Source organism: Molossus molossus, unplaced genomic scaffold (assembly GCF_014108415.1).
Source record: "Molossus molossus isolate mMolMol1 unplaced genomic scaffold, mMolMol1.p scaffold_m16_p_6, whole genome shotgun sequence".
Taxonomy (NCBI): Eukaryota; Metazoa; Chordata; class Mammalia; order Chiroptera; family Molossidae; genus Molossus; species Molossus molossus.
Genome location: NW_023425399.1, coordinates 88225878 through 88245057, shown reverse-complemented (window position 1 = coordinate 88245057; position 19180 = coordinate 88225878). Strand labels below are relative to the sequence as shown.

The 19180-nt window shown below is 48.4% G+C and overlaps 1 protein-coding gene across 9 annotated transcripts in view; it reads right to left on the bottom strand.

Moving 5' to 3' along the window:
- Window positions 1-19180, bottom strand: part of FHOD3 (formin homology 2 domain containing 3) — a 466045-nt gene that overhangs the window by 1687 nt on the left and 445178 nt on the right. For 6 of the 9 annotated variants that reach the window (XM_036245763.1, XM_036245754.1, XM_036245755.1 and 3 more), the window contains 3 exons: window positions 17811-17834; window positions 16099-16273; window positions 9580-9741 (listed from right to left, as the gene is read on the bottom strand). In XM_036245763.1, the coding sequence (XP_036101656.1) occupies window positions 9580-9741; window positions 16099-16273; window positions 17811-17834 (361 nt within the window). The remainder of the gene's footprint in view (window positions 1-9579; window positions 9742-16098; window positions 16274-17810; window positions 17835-19180) is intronic. The other 3 variants (XM_036245756.1, XM_036245757.1, XM_036245762.1) reach the window with 1 other exon arrangement.

Genomic DNA, 19180 nt, shown 5'->3' with positions numbered 1-19180 from the left:
CATCTTCTTCTCTTGCCAGAGCTAACTCCCTGAATCTGCTCTGGGACCGTGGGCCTGTATTCTCTGAGGCTTCCCCAGAGGCCAGGGCCCCACCTCAGAGAGACGGGCGCTCCCTCCCTCACGGAACCTCCAGATCTTCACATAGAGCCTCCTCGCCCCGGAGGGTCCGTCCAGCAGGAGCGTGCGCTCTGCTCAGGTATTACCCCATATTCCATGTCTCCCTATTATCTCCTGGGAAAAAGCCCTCTTAGCCTATGGACAAAGGATCTGAAAGACCCATCCCATGGTAGAATGAACCAGGGGCTCATATCTATTAATAAATGGTTTCTTCTCTCCCAGGGATCAGCACTTTGAACAGGGGCTGACACCTAATCCATCAGATGGGCAATCAAATACTTTATGGAGAATCATTGTTTGCTCAGCCCTTCGCTCAAAGAATCGACACACTTCTGGAAGGCTCACAGACATCAAGTGTGGGTTTGCTAGAGATACAAAGATGTGTACATGCCACCAGCACACACTACTAACTCAAGGCCCTGAGCTGCCCATCTGCTCCTGTACTGGCTCCCCCTCCCCCATCCCAGCCCCTTGGGCCCCAGACTGAGTGTCTAACTCATCCAGACAAAATGTTTGGCTCCAGAGCCTTGGCTGGAAGCAGACTGCATTTAATTGAGTAATGGAATTTCTTCTATGGGGCAGCAATAAAAATACTAGTTTGTAATAACCTTTTATGTCCTTTAAACACTCCTTCAAGTGTTTGTTAAAGAAAGATAATTTTAACGGCAGAAAATAAGATAAAATATTTCTCATTCTTGACAAGAACTACTAGGACCCCTTACCCAAGATACAAAAGTCTGCCTAAAGAAGTCCACGCTGCACTAGCAGGACATCTTAAATTTCATTAGCTCCAGAGGTGGCATGGACATGTGTCTCTGAACCATAATCTTTGTGCCTTTAGGTCAGCATGCTTGGCCAAATGATGACAGAAGACTCTGAACTGGTGGCATTTTACCCATGACGGCATTTAAAATGCTGCTTTAACACTTCTGGTCACACATCGGCTTTAGTCCTGTAACTGCAGAGTTGGGTTCAAGTAAATGGCTGACTAAGAACCCTGGCACCTTACAGCACGTGCACTCGTCGAATAGATAGGGCACTGGGCCAGCCTGGCGGGGACAGGCTCAGAGAACAGAACGAAGCTCCAAGGTGCTTCGTCGGCCTCACGGCCTGGCTGCAGAGCTATGCCTTTGGCATCACGGCCTGCTGGAGTTTGGATGTGCCAGGTTCCTGGGAACCCTCCCGCACCCCTTCCACATGGGCTTATGTGTCCTCTGCTGCAGGGAAAAGCCAGGATGGGCTAAGGTCTCTTTGCTTGCCACATGTGTCCCTGAAAAGTGAGTCTTCCTAGAAAAATCGGTCCCATCTATAGAATCCTACTTTCTGTAGGCCTTTATGACAATTCAGACAAATTCTCTCATAATGAATAAAATAAATACTGAATATACTAACCCCACAATAAACATAAACACATTAATCCCCGTAAAGACTTAAAGAATTTGAATCCTTCCTTTGTTAAAGAGTCGAAGCTAATCATGTTGCCACTTGAAGGTGTGCACTGAAGGCGATCAGTTAAAATCAGTTTTGTGCCCCCTATCAAATCACACACAGAAAGGGCTCTTTGGGTTCCGTCATCCATCTGTCTGCTCCTCAGTTCCCTCGTTCATTCAGCAAACGTTACATGAGCCAAGTACTGCTGTCGGGGGGCAGGGGCTGACAGAGACGTGCTGCGAGGAGTCAGCAGACCCCGTCCAGACAGGGAGTTGGCTCTCACTCCGGGAAGCAAGAAAAGGGCTGGGGACCTAAGAGAATGAGGGGACCAGCAAACGGGGGCTGGCAGGATGTGGGACTTGTGCAATAGGAACAATTCTGCCATCACATAGGGGAATTCTTCCGTGCTGGGGGTGAGGGGACTGACTGGCTTACATCTCATAAGATAACGTCTGGGCCCCTCTCCACTCCCCAGTCCTGCTTCCTGCTTGAATGCTCTGGCTGGAGCTCCCCAGCCTGTCACAGGCCACTGCCGCCCCTCCCCGCAGCTGCTTAACAGAGACCAGACCGTGGAAATGTGTATCCCTGTCTGCCTCGCAGCCCTTCCCTGGACGGGTGGGTCGCTTGGCTGGCACCCGCAGCCGCTCGGCCCGGGCCTGTGCGACAGCTCTCACACAGCAGTGGCAGAGTGGGATCGACACGGGGCGCCTCCGTGTCAACATGCAACACAGGGGTGTCTGGGGACTCCCAAAAGTTCCTTTTCTCCTATCCCACCCCCTTAGGAGTAAGAACAAATTCTAATCCTACAAAGCGCTCTCAGGTGACCCTTTGCCGGGATGAGTTGAATCTGAGAAGAATGGCAGTGGCGGCCACAATGTACTGAGCCAGAACGTGGACAAATACCAGGACTTTGAGGTGTCGTGCGTGCGTGCGTGCGCGGTGGGGAGGGGACTGGCCCTGCTGTGATTCAAAACTATCCAACTGCCCACTGCTTGTTCCTCGAGGGGCCTGTCTGCTGAGTGCAGAGAAATGTCAGGTCCAGCCATGCCCTTTGGACCTAGACGTAGGCAATGGTTCTAAGGTGTATACTTCTTAGTGATTCGATGGTCGATTTTCTGGAGGGTTTTGGTCAATGTCAATTATGTAACCATCTGAGTTCTTCTCCTTATTTCCACCCTCCATCTTTTTTTTTTTTTTAACACATAAGATCCTGTCCATTAAGTGCTTTTGCAAATTGACAGGAATTCTACACAATAACTGACCAGTACTTTTCAAAAGTGGCAAGGTCGTGAGAAGTCCTGCACAGATAGGAGGACACATGATGACTCACTGCCACGGGAGAGCCTGGGTCAGGTCCTGGAACAGAGAGGGCATCAGTGGAAAACTGGCGAAATCCGAATCGAGCCTATGGTTTGGTTGCTAGTACTGCACCAACGTTAACTTAGTTTTGATAAACTGTCCTATGCTATGCAAGGTGTGAACATTACGGGAAGCTGGGTCAAGGATAGAAGGCAGCTATTTTTTAAGAACAAAAATTCTTTTTTCAAAATGAAAAGTTTAAAAAAAAACAAAAACGAAATTTGAACAAGAACCTCAGGTTCTCACATTTTACTGCTTTAAACTCGACTTCTTAGACTCAGCCCAGACCCATAGAACAAAGACCTCAGGGAGAGGCCCGCACCCTGCACCTTTACCTTCCCAGGAGACCCAAATGGCCAGCCAGGTTTGGGGGCCCTGACTTAAATCACTGCCACGTGACTGAGATGCAGGGAAAGGTGAGCCCTCGGGAAGGCGAGGGCCTTGGTGGTGACAGGGTTGACGTCTCCGAGCTGTGTAACCTGGGATTAAGTTCACTCATGCTGAGACGACTCTTGGAGATACGTAAGGTCTCGGGTGTTTTCTAGCACCCCTGGGCTCTCCAAGGCCTTGGCTCCCAGCTCACTTCCTCCTGCCTCGGTGGCTACATTCACATCCAGGGCTCCTCAATATCTCTTTGGTTCCCAGGCAGGCACTGAACAGAAAGCCACCAGTTAAAATGCCAAAGAAGGCTGCCTCGCAGTCTCGTTGCGGGTGAGGAGAGGTAGCGTGTGGCCTAAGAGGAAAGGCGTTAAATACATTCTCTCAGGAGCCCCAGACTCAGAGTTGTCAGCACCGTTTCCAGTGCTGGGCAAGACAGACCTGCCCTCCCCCTTTCCGGGGGCGCCCAGCTCAGCAGTTCTCCCTCTGGGATGTCCTAACACTAGACAAGTACCATGTGGACAATGCAGCCTTTGGTGCCCAGGTGCAAGCCCATGAAGCCAGCATCCTGGGGGTAGAAAGAGAGGTGAGGAAGCATGTGTCCGGGCTATGGGTTCAAGCAGGCAAGTGAAGCGGAGGGTCAGTGGCGGGTGGGGAGTGGGGTGGGTGATGGCAGCAAAGTGCTGATCAGGTAGGTGTGGGTTTCTGTGCACAGACTCTCCTGCGACTTCTCCACAGCAGCCCGCGAGCACCTCAGGCAGCTTCGCATCCCCACCAGGTCCGGTCCATTGGGCAGCGATGTCACACAGCATGGATGGGAGGGGGCATGGGAACTTGTCTCAGGTATCTCACTGAACCCTCATAACTGCCCTGGGAGGTTGGCATCACCCTCACTGTCTCAAAGGAGACTGGGGTTCTGTGAGGCCAAGTACGTTTGGAGGACTCGTCTCCTTCTCCGTTGGGCGAATTCCCGAGCTTCGGAATTGATTTGAGCTTGGCAGCAAAGGCCGCAGAAATGCCATATAGCCTTCCGTCTGAGGTGCTCGGCGCTTTCCAGAGCACCCCGACGGAACCCCCTGCTTTGCTCGCAGAGCAGGACACAGATTCTCAGATTCCTCTTTCTACTGATCCTCCCTCCTCTCTGGGCCACACGGGTACCTGGCACACAGACAGACTTGGTGGAGGACATCCAAGCCAGCCTCCTTTCAATGTGCTAAGTTTCCAGTGTGGGAGGGCGAATGGTCTGAAAACAAAATGACCAGAGAGCCACTCAGTGCAGGGAAGCGCGTCCAAACTTTCCACAGCGGCCTCTGACCCCGAGGCTTCTGCTGGTGGAGCGTCTGCTACATCAGAGTCTTAGCCTCCGGCCTGGCCCTGCTCTGGGGTCCGAGGCTGCTCCCACCCGTGGGCTCAGAAGCATGGCCCGTATACTCCCGTTTTAAACCTGCTTCCAGGGCCCAGGTGATCTGGGGTCTGTGTGCAGTTTTAATACCACCAGCTCTGGTTTGTGCCTCATTTCTCACCCCAGTTCCCAGACTCTAATCATGCCCCCACCCCACCCCCTGCCTAGCCCTTCCAAGGCCCCTTCCTGTGGCCATCCACCGCTGCCTCCTCGGCCCTCCCAATGTGAGGCTGCACACGCTTCTTCACTCCCGTCGTCCTTGTCTGGGGAAAGGGGCACTGATGTCCCCTCACAGCACAGCCCTGCAGTCACCTCTGAACTGTAGCGACTCGGGACTGGCCGGGTCGTCAGCTGGGTAGAGTGTGGTCCCAATACACCAAGCTTGTGGGTTCGATCTCCCACCAGGGCGCATATAAGAACCAACCAATGAATGCATAAATGAGTGGAACAACAAATCAGTGTTCCCCCCACACACTCCTTTCTTCTCTCTAAAAATCAATCAATAAAATAAGATGTAATGACTCTCAAGCCTACACTTGGGCTCTTGTGGACTTGCCCCATTCATCTTCCTGTCCTGTGTCCTGTGCACCTGGGTGGGCACCCTCAGCTGTCTTGAGTGGAGGGATCGGACCAGCTTCAATGAGCTCGGAGAATAATTAGGTGCTGACAAACGGTGATGGTGATGCTGCTGCCGTGAAGACGAAAGCCGGACAGAGGAACTAGTGCTTCGGCATCTTACTTCTCTGCTTCCCAAGGGCATTCGTTTTAAAGCCTCTGGCCATTGCCATCGTTACCTTGCCCTATAAATATATATTTTACATAAATATAAAATTGGTTCACATCAAGTAAGGGAAAACCATTTAAATGAAATGCAGAGACACTTTTAAAATGGGATTAGTGGGAACATTCGTGGGTATTTTGAAACACCGCTATTGAAAAGCAGAGACAACTGAGCTAAGCTGTGTACTGATCAGATCTAAGGGTGAATCTAATATTTTGTGAGGCATAAATTGCGTTTTCCCCAAAACAGATTCGATACTTTTCAGATTCAATTATTCTCTTTCTCCATGAAATTCTACTTAATAGACAGCATGGCTACATCCCTCAATGTTCTATAAGAGCGATAAAATTAGATTTTAATTCTATCAAATCAACATGAAATATGCCCCATGCCCTTCCCGAGGAATGTTGCAGCCTCACACGAGACACACTGAGGAGGAAGTCATGGTGTGAGGCTGAGTCAGGGCGTGGAACCAAATCAGAGTTCTGCATTCCTTTCCCAACAGGCCTTGGAATCAAACTTCTGGCTCTGCCCATGCAGAAACTGTTCTTATAAGGGTATCCAACCTCATGATCCTAACTAGCTAAGAAATTGGTCGATGACATGTAGGTCACATCAAAGTTATCACAGCTTTAGAGAAATATATAGCCTGAGTCCAAACTCCATGGTCATGTCACAGTGGGGTCCTGACTCTCCCTTGGAGGGAAACTCAGCAGAGAAGGGGCATCTGCCTCTCTCCACCATAGCAAGCCCCTGAAGACACAGAGAAAAGGCAGACTATGAGTCCCTATCCCTGCTCTGTCCCATGATCATCTGGACTAGGGGCCACATGCAGGCAGCCAACGCGGTGGAGACCCTCCTCTCAAAGTGGGTCCAAGAGAAAAGAACACTGAAGAGGGGCTCCCTCTCCTCCCCAGCCACCGGGGTCCATCCTGCTGAATCATACCCAGGAGTATACCTCAAATGCAGGTCAGGGTTTTCCAGAGAAGGCCAACATCCAGGAGGCCCAAAAGGACAAATAGCTCCAGGAACAAACACCTGCCCCAATATTATGAAAAGAAAAACCAAAGTAGAAACACACAAACACATACACACACACCCCAAAAAGCTCGGAGATCCTTCTCCCTCCAATGCACCAGCCAATTGGAGAGCCTTGGCTCGACCCTGGGAGAGCACATGAGGTGTGTTGGATCAACCATTCCGCAGGCTAGAACTCAAGGGCACAATCAGAAACATTTCACTTAAGGAGACCCTGAGGGCACCAGCTGGAAAAGCACAGAGCTGAGCCCTGGGAAGCTGCAAGCGATCGAGATGCCCTTGGTGTGTCTCAACTCACCACACATTTCAGGATTTAGCAGGACATTTGGTGTATGTAGGCCTGGCCGCCAGCACCAAACAGGGAAGCAGACATTTCATTTTCTCAGAGGATTCTCAAGTGGCTTGCAGGTCATACATTTCTAGGTTATGGGATGGATTCTGTTTAGTTTCATTTCTAGGTTATGGGATGGATTCAGTTTAGTTTCCTGCAATAGCTGGACCATTACTGTCTTTGAGCAAATGAGTTACAGCCCAAGTAAGTTGGTTATTCATTATCCACTTGCCTCCCCGCCACCTTTAAACAACACAATAAGACACAGTGTTGTTTCAGGGCGGGGCCCAAAAGGGGAAACTTTGTGTTGATTTTTCAAGTTATTTTTCTCATATTCCTTTAACCTCCTGTGAAAAGCTGGAGTTGTTCACCCCTTTAAATGGAAATCAAAGTAACTTCCCCTGTCTTAAATTTCTGTGGCTCGTGCCTTGCTAATAGATTAAACCTGTGACAGATAAACATTTACATACATGCAGTGCTGTGTTTGTTGTAGTAACTGCATCACAGGATGAAATGTGTTTGGCCAAATACAAAGAATATACGGCTGTTTTGCATAAGATTGGAATGGAGATGATATCAAAGGATATTATTTTATGTCAACAACAAAAACAGGCAAAATCTCTCTCTAGCCAGATTGAAGAGGAAAATTAATTATGACTGTGTGATTGTTCCCAGTGACCTCATGTGTCTCTGTAAGAATCTGGTTCTCTCCAGAGCAGTGGTCAGGACCAGCATCCTTTGCCAACACAGACATGTAACCCGCAGGAGGAGAGCATACCCTGAGACTCTGGGGTCTGTCTCACACAGTCTCTTTCTCTGAGTTCCTGGCTCAACCCTGCCCACCTCTGTGAGGGCACTCCCTGGCTTGGCATCCTGTCTCTACCTTTCTTCCATGGTCCTTGCCCCGACCCACACACACATGCTTTCCCCAGATCCTCCTGGGGTGATTCTTGCACTGAGGTCCCCCATTGTAGCAAGACCAGGAGTGGCCGGGTACCAGGTTTCTGCCATTTGGTTACCAGCTTACTGAAATAACTAGTAGGAGGGCGATCAAGAGCAAATACTGAAGATGACCCACTTAAGACTTCCAAAAGCTTTTCATAAGTTTCTTTTAAAAAGCTATTTTAGAAATAGATTTCTTATCCTGAAAAAGAACAAAAGAAAAACAATATGGATAAGCTATCCACAAAAGAAGAGATGCAGATGGCAAGAGACTCCACCCAGTCTTCCTGGTATGCAGGAAAAGGTCATTTAAAAGCACAAGGAAATACTATTTCACTTCCTTCAGGCAGGCAGAAAGGGAAGTGCTGCCTTGACCCGGAGCAACTGAGATTCTGCAAGCAGGGTGGAGGGAGTACGGATAAGCCCCGTGTCTTTGGGGAAGAGTTTTCCATGGAAGATGTTCAACCTGAGGCCCCTGCAAGTCCACTCCAGGCCTCGTGCCTGAGTACTGCTTGCTCTACCTTACTGCTCCTGTGAGTCCCCTGGAGCTCCTGTTAAATGTAGATTCTGCCTCTGTTGTCCTGCGGTGGGCCCCATGACTATGCATCACTAACCAGCCTCCAGGAGATGCCCTAGCGTCTGAAGACAACTTGGAGTAGCAAGTCTTTGGCCAAGTTCTTCCACAGGTGCATTAGGACTGGCAGACTTCACAGCAGCACCAGGAAATAGCAAAATGTTGGGGAAATCAGTGTAAAGGCCTCAGATATGGATGTTGGAGTCCACAAGCATATTCATGAAGATGTGAAAAGCTAGTCTCCCTGAATGACAGTTTTCCATTAAAAAAATAAAATAAAATGGAGGGAATATGGCAGGGGATGAACATAGTGGAGGGACAGCCCTCCTCCTAATCCCACTCATCACTCAAGGGGCAGGGACAGGGCCCAAGTGCTCTGAAGTCCTGGGCCTGGGTGCAGCCCAGACACCTGCAAAGTTTACCACTGTGCAGAAGGTTCCAATGTGCAGCCGTGGTGGGAGCCACGGCTCAGGAGCCCTGTTACTCAGCCGTGGGGCTGAGCTCTCTTGACACACACAAGGGCCACAGCAAACACAGTGATAGCAAAGGATTGAGAGGAGCCATGCTTCTCTACTGAGTAGGGTCCCTATGACAGTTGGCCTGGTGCCTGCAGAGGCAACTCCACACCCACCATACAGTGGGCAGGAGCAGGCGTCAGGCTCCAACTAAAAGGGAAATCAGTTGCTTTGATTCAGTTGAATCCTCTATTTGGTAGGAAAAGAAAAAAAAATTAAATATTTTAAGCATCCTAATGACCATTAAGCCACTGGTTCTCACCTTGATCATATTCACAGGGAGCAGCAAACCCTTGGGGGAACCATCTTCAGCCCAGAAAGTGGCCCCCGATGCTGGGAGAAGGGCAGAACTACATCTCTGGTAAAGCATCCAGGGCAGTGCTTGGCAATGAGCTGCCCCACGCCCACCCCGCACGCCAGAGACACGCAAGGGCCTTTCAGACCTTCCCAGTGATAAAGTAGGAATTGAGGGAGGCCTGGCCAGAAATGGCAAATACACCAGACAGGGGTGACTGCAGCACCCCTCCTCCACAACGGCCAACGCTGATTGCCAACATGAAACCTTTTGTTGAGGAGCATGGATGGGCTCTCCAGGCGCCATTGACAATTCACTGGAGCCCACCTGTGAGTCTCTGCCCTTCCCGGGTCGTACAGCACTAGAGGGCACGTACCTGTGGGGTGACTCCCTCACCCCAACTCAAAGGCACTTACGAGATTTCCGATTGGCCCGGGAGCGTTTCCTCTCCCGAGGCACCATTCGCTGACTGGGCACTTGGGTGGCCGACTTCACGATGCGGTCCATGATCTCATCAGCGGCATCATCTGTGACGTTAGGTGAGTCATCGGTTCCCATAGTCCATGAACCAGAGGATCCTAAAGAATCAAACAGGGAGTGCAATGCACTGAGAGAAGGAAAACACCAAAGAAATACAGAGCTCTGTTGGCAACGGAGCAGGGCAGCGAGCTTGAGCCTGACAGGTCCGGAGTGCTCAGCTGTCCCCACTGCAGGGTGCAGGGGCACCACTGTGACCATTACCCTCCAGGCCCTGAACTCCCACAAACCCACACTAGGGGCACTTTTGTCATAATACCTCGGACCACAGTTGTGTTCTTGTCTTTCACTGTGCTTTAACTTTCTGTGCTTGGATGTGTCACCTCCACCTGCCAGGTACTGTGATCACAGGAGGGCAACTCCCTCCCCCCAATGCTCTGAGGTGATGTGCACACCACAGATATCCAGCAATGTATATCCAGTAACATCCAGAGACGTTTGCTAAGTCAGCTCTCTCTCCATGGCTGAAAGTGCCTAGTGAATGTGAACTAACCCCAACTTCTCCTTCAGTTGAATACAAATCAATGGATTTTGAGACACAGTTTACCTGTGGAATGCCCAGCCTTTAAATATCATAACAAGATTGTCCTCTACAATCAGCAAAGGGGGATTTGACATAAATTATCTTTGGTACATTGCTCTGCTCCTTGACCAGAAAAATGCATTTGTTAATAACTATACACCAAGACAGTCCAAGTCTGACATAGAAGCTTCTGCCTACAGACAGGCAAGAAGAAGCACCACAGAAACATGGGCTCCTAAGGCATGCTAAGCAGCTAGAAATTACTGCTATTTTAATATACCAAGAACTGTGACTTTGTGGTTGGTCAACTTCCTTGGGAAATCTGTTCTATAAGATGGAAAATATGCTTCTGAAGAAAATATACACATGTGCTCAAAATTGTGAGTTTCCTCTACCAGCACTTCCTTTTGTAACAAACATACAACCTCAAAATCCTGTAGGTGAGTGTTCTCAACCTCTAAGCCTAATGAAACACAGGCACCCCGAGGTGACCAAGGTCCAACTAAAGAACAGCCAGCTTTCTCCAAATCACAGGGAGAAAAATGTCAAAAAATCTGTATCTTCAAATTTTGAGTTCTTCTCCCACACCCGTTCTTAAAAACGTGTGGTGTTTGGATATTGATGGAAATAGCTGGGAATAGCCGATCACAGTTCAGTGAACTTATTTCCTTGGGCAAGTGTTTATGGTTGAAATTTTAATGCAAATACGTTATATGCTACAGTTTAGTCATAATTTCTGCTAGTAAAATTCATATGAGTGAATTAAATACATAAATAATTCACACTGCGCAAGAGGAGGACCAGGGTTGCAGGTGCGCCATCACCTGCACATACCTGAGACCTGTGGCTATAGGGCGCTGAGATTTTCCACTGACAAGGTGTTTTGTCATCATTGATGCCATTTTTAAATTTTATGTTGTTTTATTCGTGGCAGCACACCAATAACATTGGAATATATAAAAATAGCAAACTGTACTTTGTTTAAATCAAGGGAACTCAATCTACTTGTTCTATCAGAAGACTCATTTGTTTTAGCATCATGAAACCATTTAAATATAGGTTCTTCTCAGAAATATTTGAGATCGTGGCTGAATTCTCTGCATTCTCTGAATGGTCCAGGTGTTCTAATCAGAGGTAAGAGTCCTCGTGATGGCATCACTTTTAGATGAGGACTCTGGCCCTGGCCGGTTTGGCTCAGCGGTTAGAGCGTCGGCCTGCGGTCCGGAGAGACCCGGGTTCGGTTCCCGCTAAGGGCATGTACTTTGGTTGCAGTTTGTCCTGGCCCTGGTTGGTCGTGCGGGTGGCAGCCACTCGATGTGTCCCTTCACATCGATGTTTCTGTCTCTCTCTCCTTTCCTCTCTCTCCCTCCCACACTATCTGTACAAAAAATGGAAAAATATCCTCGGGTGAGGATAAAAAAAAATAAAAAAAATAGATGAGGACTCTGCAGAGCCTCTGAACGATGGCCCCTCAGAGTAGAACAACCAGCAGTGCAATTGTGTTTTGCCCAGAAATTTATTGTTTCCCCTTTTACCTACTGATGTATAACTCTGTCTCACCTGGAAATGCCAAACTAACTTTTTCAAAACACACCAAGATCAACCAATTGTATTTTCGCAAAATATATTTTCAGAGTACTGGGTCAGAAATGAAGGCATTATTTAATTTTTCCACTGAGAATTACCTATTCTTCCCATTTTATACCTCCCTGGGGATCTGCTTTTACTATAACGTATCAGGAGATGCTTAAGAAGAACATCTTGCCATATGTCTAGGATTATCAACCACAGTTTTGTGATGAGGTCATTCTTGGTTCTGCTTTTTTATCCCCTCTTACCTTGGTCATTGTCCTCACTACCTGATTACTGTTTATGCCCATTGTTCCTGGTCATTGTTCCCTGTTTCTTTTCCTGGGAACTTTGCATTCACATGTGGCCATCAGGAGTCCCCTGCCTATTCCTTTTACAGATCTCAGGGGGCCACTGGACACACTACAGTCACCCATCTGTTAACAAGATATTTATGCATGCTGAGAGTGGTAAAGGGAATAAAACATTATAAGTCAAGATAGCACTGATCTCGTTTGTTAATCCTCACCAGAGGATATTTTTCCATTGATTTTTAGATAGAGTAGATGGGGAGGAGGAAGGAGGGGGAGAGGAAGAGAGAGAGAGAGACAGAGAGAGACAGAGAGAGACAGAGACAGACATCGATTTGAGAAACATTTATTGGCTGCCTCCTACACCACCCTGACCAGGGCCAGGAATTCTGGTATGCGCCCTTGACTGAGAATTGAACCCATGACCCTTCAGTCTGAGGGCTGATGCTCTAACCACTTAGCAAACTAGCCAGGGCACCATATTACTTTATTTTTACTTCATTTTAAAAATATGTATATTATAGTTTGAAAGAAAACACTTTTTACCTTAACTATCTAACCTAAAGAAATAGTCTAAAAGGAAAATAAACATTATATTGTTTTAATGTAATGAAAGTTTGCCTTCAGTTCTGAAAGAATTTCCCTAGGTGGAGACTTCCAGGTTAGAAACTTTTCTTTTTGGCAGTTTAAATCTGTCATTCCATTTTCCTCTGACTCTCATAGTTTCAGTTAACAATGAGCCATCATTTTTACTGCTATTCTTTAGAAAGTGGTGTATCTTTTCTCTCTGGCTGTTTTATTTATTTTTAAAATTTTTATCCTCACCCAAGGACATTTTTGCATTTATCTTCAGATAGAGTGGGAGGGAGAGAAGGAGGAAGACATAGAGGAAGAGAGAGAGAGAAACACTGAGGTGAGAGAAACACATCGAGTGGCTGCCACCCACACGACCCCAACCAGGTCTGGGGATAAACTGCAATCAACGTACGTCCCCCTAGCAGGAACCAAACTTGGGACTCTCTGGACCACGGGCCAACACTCTAACCACTGAGCCAAACTGGCAGGGTTCTCTCTGGCTATTTTAAAGACTTTATTGTTATCTTTGGTTTTGAGCAGTTAGCCCATAGGATGCCTAGGTAGCCTTTTCTTTATATTTATTCTCCTTGGATTTGCTTTAGTTTATGCATTTTCCATTTACCTGTCTTTGGATTCATGAATCCTCTCTTTTGCTGAAAACAGTCTGCTGTTAAATCCACCCAAAGAGTTCCTTATTTCAGATATTTTCTTTTGCAGTTCCAGAAGATCCACAGACCATTTGATTGTTTTTATAAATTTCAGCTGTCTGTTGAAATTACCCAATTTGTCTATATTTTCCTTTATTGCCTTTAACATTTACAGTGGTTAAACCTTGACTGCAAATTTCAACATCTGGATCTCCAGTGGATCTGTAGGTATTGGCTAGTTTTCCTTGTCCGTCACACTTTCACATTCTTCTCTTAGCTCGTAATTTTGACTGGATTTTGTGTATAAAAGAATGTGGAGACTAAAGTCAGTGTCAATTCCCCCCAGGCTTCATCCTTTTCTGTTGGGTAGACACAGTGAAACACAGAGTAGGGTTGGAGCCAGATAGCATTTTAGGGGGGAGAATCACCTTTGTCTTTATATATCTGTGCACATTTGTTGAAGGTGCTTACTCTGGCTTGTTTCCTCAGAACTTCAAGACTACAGGAGATCTCCTTCAGCCTTTCTGGCCCAGCCTCCACTTTCCCATGCTACCTAGCACTTAGCAAAAGTCTGCTGAAGATAACTGTCTGTATTTGGGGCTCCTCTGGACTTCAGTCTCTCTTGGCAGCTCACATGGCTATTAGAAGTCTTGCTGGTTTCTGTGTGTGCCTAGAAACTGAACAGCCCTCCTTTTGAATCCCTTTCATCAGTTAGTTAAATGGACCCCTATTATACAAACCCAGAAAAAACATATTTTTCTCTCTGTCCTTTAAAGTCAGAAACAGCTGTTTTCTTTTTTAAAAGTAGCACAACCTGTTACAGTCCAGTAGAGTTACTGGACTCCACCTCCCAAGATGGCTTTCATCCCACTACCCCTGCTTCCCACAAGGTACAGGCTCAAGACCCCTGGCGGCTGGGGCCACTGTGGTGCAGGCACTAATGTTGTCCTTGGTCTTCCTGGTGGCCACGTTTAGACTAGCGCACAAATTCTGCCAGAGCTGCTAGGCAGAGAGGCACATGCCTGGGATGTCTTGGGCCTTTTGGGGTACTGCAGGGTACAAGTGCCTTTCTCCAAATCCCATAACACTGCAAAGCTGTTTTCTTTCTTATCCTTGTTTTATGCTTCGTCTAGACTGACCATCTCTCCTGCTCAGCATTTGATGATAGAATTTTCTTCACCTTCTGACCTTCCCCACTTTCTTCTCTTCTCTCACATTCTTTCTTGTTTACATACTTTCTGTCCTGTCACTTCTTGGCTTTTCTGAGAAACGGAGGCCTTTTAAAGACAGTAAGAAGCAAGACTTTTCTAATTGTCCTCTGTTTCTCAGATGGGGCCAGGGTAGGGGGAGAGATCCTCTTCTGGCATATTCTTACCCCGTTAAAGGGTCAAGGCCAAAGACTAGCACGAGAGAGTGGCCTACAGTCAGGGAGCGTGGAGGAGCTGTATTCTGGGGATAAATGGGGCCTGGATATGCAGACAGGAAGTGGCCAGCACGAGCAACAGTGAGGGCTCACAGAGACAGAGTTTGCCCGCAACGTGGGGATGAGTGGCTCCAAATTTGAGAGACAGGATAGGCCCAGACCACAGAGGGCCTCAAATGACAGCATAGACGGTGTGGGTGTATCCTGCAGGTAGTGGGGAAACTTAGGAAGGTCAGTGTGGAGTCAGACTAGACCAGAGAAACACAAGTCAACATTCTCTGAACTAAACTGAGAAATCCCTGGCAAGTTATGAAACAAATCTGGACACTCTCATCTGGCTTTACCATCTTGAAGTTTTAGTTTTCTGTCTGCCTCTAAAGATTTAAAAAGGCAGTGGGCCTAGCTGGTGTGGCTCAGTGGTTGAGCATCGACCCATGCACCAAAAGGTCACCAGTTCAATTCCCAGTCAGGGCACATGCCCAGGTTGTGGGCCAAATCCCCAGTGGGGGGCATGCAGGAAGCAGCTAATTGATGTTCTCTCTCATCAATGTTTCTATCTCTCTCTCCTCTTCCTTCCTTTCTCCAAAATCAATAAAGAAAAAAAAAAATAGCCCTGGCAGGTTTGGCTCAGCGGTTAGAGTGTCGGCCTGCAGACCAGAGAGTCCTGGGTTCAGTTCCCACTGAGGACACGTACCTCGGTTGCAGTTAGTCCCCGGCCCTGGTTGAGGTTGTGTGGGTAGCAACCACTCAATGTGTCTCTCTCACATCGATATTTATCTCTCTCTTTCCCTCCCTCTCACTCTTTTTGAAGACAGATGCCAAAAATAAATGTCCTCGAATGAAGATAAAAAAAATAAAATAAAACAAAAAGGCAAATGGGGGTAGTACAGACCTTTTTCTGCACAAAGCCAGGGAGGTAAAACTTGCGGCTCTCTGGCAGTCCCTGTCACAACCACACAGCTCTGCCACTGCGTGGGAAGCACCACAGACAAGACACAAACGAACAGGTGTGGCCGTGTTCGGCGAGTCCTTAGGTACAAACCAGGTGGCCTGCTGAAACTGGCTTCAGGGCTGTACTTGCTGATCCCTGCTTTAACCTCTGAGGATGCATTCACCAGAATAATTCCTCTTGTGTGAATTAAGTTAAATTTGGGGACTGTTTCTGCGATGAAGCAGCTGGAGGTGGGTGACAACAACGTGAGTAAAGAAGTGTGTGGTTGCGTCAGCACTGGGGAGTTGACTGCCCTCAGCAGCCACTGCCCGGGCACAGCAATCTGTCCCCCGTGATGGGGAGCAGACCTCCCAGGGCACCTAACTGGGAAGACACGCCCTGCCCAGCCCGGAGTTACCTCGGCTCATGCGGCTGCGTGTGCGGACGCCCAGCACGGGGGTGGCCTCCTCCATGGCAAGAGACGAGGTTTTCAGCACAGCCTTCATGTTCTCGTGCTCAGCGGCGTCCTCGGCGTAGCTCAGGCCCTGAGGTTGGCTTGAAGGTGCCGGAGAACTGCCAGAGAATTTGCCGGACTGCAAGACCAAAGGGGGTGATGGCGTGAGCTGTTTCCCAAAAGCCAACTCAAGCTTCTAAGACGTTTAGCTGAGGCCTTCTCTTCTCTGTCTCTCTCCTTCTCTTGGTTGGTGTGCATTCTGCAGACACGGCCACCAGGCAGTCACCTGGGCTGTGGGTGAACTGATGACAAGTCACCTGTGTACACAGGAAGTACTTCTCCCAGAAAGCAAAGCCATGGTTCCAGAAGGACCGCACCCACCCTGCCATTGTTATAAGTCTCTTGGGTCACCGCAAATTCCCTCAGTGGTGCCTACAGGGGCGACTAAAGTCAGCTCTGGGAGGAACTCGGAAACCAAATCGTTTCCAATGCCAGAGCCCTGATATGAGAATAAAATGTGCCCTATTCATTAAACATATGGAGCTTTAAGTTTTTAAAAAGTTAGTGTCAGAAAGCAGGTATAATTTTCTTATATATCACTTATGATGGTAGAATTGTAAAGTGGGATTCAGTCACAGAATGATAGACTATTAAGTGTTGGGAGGAATTTTTCCAGTCCCATCTCACTTTATAGAGGAGGAAACTGAGGCTCTCCAAGACTAAGTGACCCTAAGGGGGTTTGTTTCGGGGACCAGATAAGAACATGACTCAGACATTCATGCTGAAACTGTTTGGCAACACTTACTACTTCTGATGGTGTCAAAAACTTAATTGTTTAAGCAAGCACTGCATGCACACAATATTCCCTAGTTCCAGATGAGCAAAGAGCCAGGACATAGAGGTTTTACAAGAGGTATGCTGGAACACTGGACCAGAAGCACACAGTGCCCGACATCTGAATGAAACAGAAAGTCTGCGAGATTCACGTTTGCAAAGAGGAGCTCACGGATGCCAGGCTTCCTCTCGTCATCCAGTGTCTTGGCCATGGCGACAGACAGCCCAGGACACATCTTGTAGATCCGTCTGTTCCCTCCTCATCTTCTAGGGCCAACCAGCTCTGACTTGGACTCTGGTTCTGACATTTGTACCAGGACCAGGAGGAGGAGCCCCTGCTATCCCACCCCTCATACACTGATCCCACCAGACCCAGTAGGTGCCAATCAAGAAAATTAACACACGTCAGAGGCTGCCCACAGCTGGTGACTGCTTGTCTGGCCTGGCTCTTAGCCACTACCCCACTTCCTCTTTGGTTTTGGGGCTCTTCATGTGGTTATTCTAGAATCCAATTCTCATACTTGTATTGTCAAAAGGCTCAGACAGGGCTGGAGGGAAAATTCTCAGCCACTTTTCTAGCAGCGGAAGAGGTCCACTGAAGCTGACAGGGCCTGGGACTCGGGGACAGCTTGGAAAATGCAGGGAACCCTTCAGTCCCTGGCACACACAGCATGACAAGAACCCACATGAGGAGGTTAGTGATCACACACAAACCACACAGAAAAGGCCCATGCATGGCTGCGAGCACACAACGGCGCCGACACTTCATGCTGCTTAGGTTAGACTCCCAGCATGCCTGGAAGGACGAACACGGCATTCGTCACGGTCGTCAAGAGTCATACCTCAACTTCATCCTCTTCATCAGTCTACCCGAGAGGACAGGACAGGGCAGGATGGAAAAGACAGAAGGGATTCTTAAAAGGCACAGAAGTCAGCAAAGATGAAATCGTCTCCAAGCCACATCAAATTCCAAATAAAGAAATTGGCCCCCACAACCAGGGCACGCCCTCTTGATTTGGGAGCTGCCAGGCCCTGCCCGCATAGCCTTCCTGCCCTCGTCTGGAACCCCCCTGCATGCGTGAGCCCCAAGCTCCATCCTGACCGAAGTCAGAGGAGATTAGCAGGGCTCCAGGCCAATCTCCTGGGGCTACCCATGAGGTTGAGAGCCAGCTTACCTGACTCCCAGCTCGGTGGCCTGCCCTCAGCTGGCCACATTCTGTGGAATCTACTACCACCTGCCTGCCCTCAGGACCTCAGTAAGAGGACTGGCCTCCACCTGCCCAACTTCAGATATCTGCTGTTGTCTCCCCTCGCATCCCGAGTGTCGGACCCTCCCTGCCCAGGCTGCTGAGACCGATTGCGCCTCCAAGCACCTTCCACACACAGGTCCGACAGAACAAGAAGAACACGTGCCCAAGCAGAATGGGTCATATTACTCTGCTCAGGGACATCAGATTGCGTTCTCTTGAACCCGTCCCTCATGGAGGCTGTCAAAACTGACATGCAAAACTTTTAATTCTCACCACATAAACTTCCTTAAGTAACTTCAGACAACATAACCCTTTTCAAAAAATAAATGAACAGTGGAAGTCATATCAATCTCTCAACTTTAAATGAAACACGCCCGCAGTGTGACTCGTGTTTGTTTCCACTGAGGCTGCAAATCTGACACGAGGTTTTGGAGGAGTGACTGAACTGGGAGTTGAAATGACACATGGCTTCCGATTCATCACGTCCCCCAGCCAAGTGGCCTTGCCACAGGAGATGACCGTCCCGCTGTGCTAGGTTTACAAAATCTCAGAGTTTATTTATTTAACCAGGATTTTGGCAGGGTTTCTTTGTTTGTTTTGTTTGTTTTCAGTAATTATTAGCATATGTGCTAGTTGCCCATATACAAAATCTCTAGCCCTCTCAGTACCCCTCAAAGTAACTAGGGTTCCTTTTTTACAGAAGGGGAGGCTGGAGAGAAGGCCAGGGCCTCACCCAGGATTCCCGGGCCCCGAGGCGGGAGTCCTGGGGTGGGAAGTCTGAGTTCTCACAGCCCAGTTGGACTACGACAGCAGGCAGGCCACAGTTGCCTGGTGCTGCCTCGTCTATGGCACCGTTGTGTCTAGAACCAGTTTGGGACACAAGGAAGATAAATCACTCAGCTTCGCACTGATCCATCCCTGGGAGGACTCCTGGACCCGCAGAAAGGAGGCCTTCTGCATAT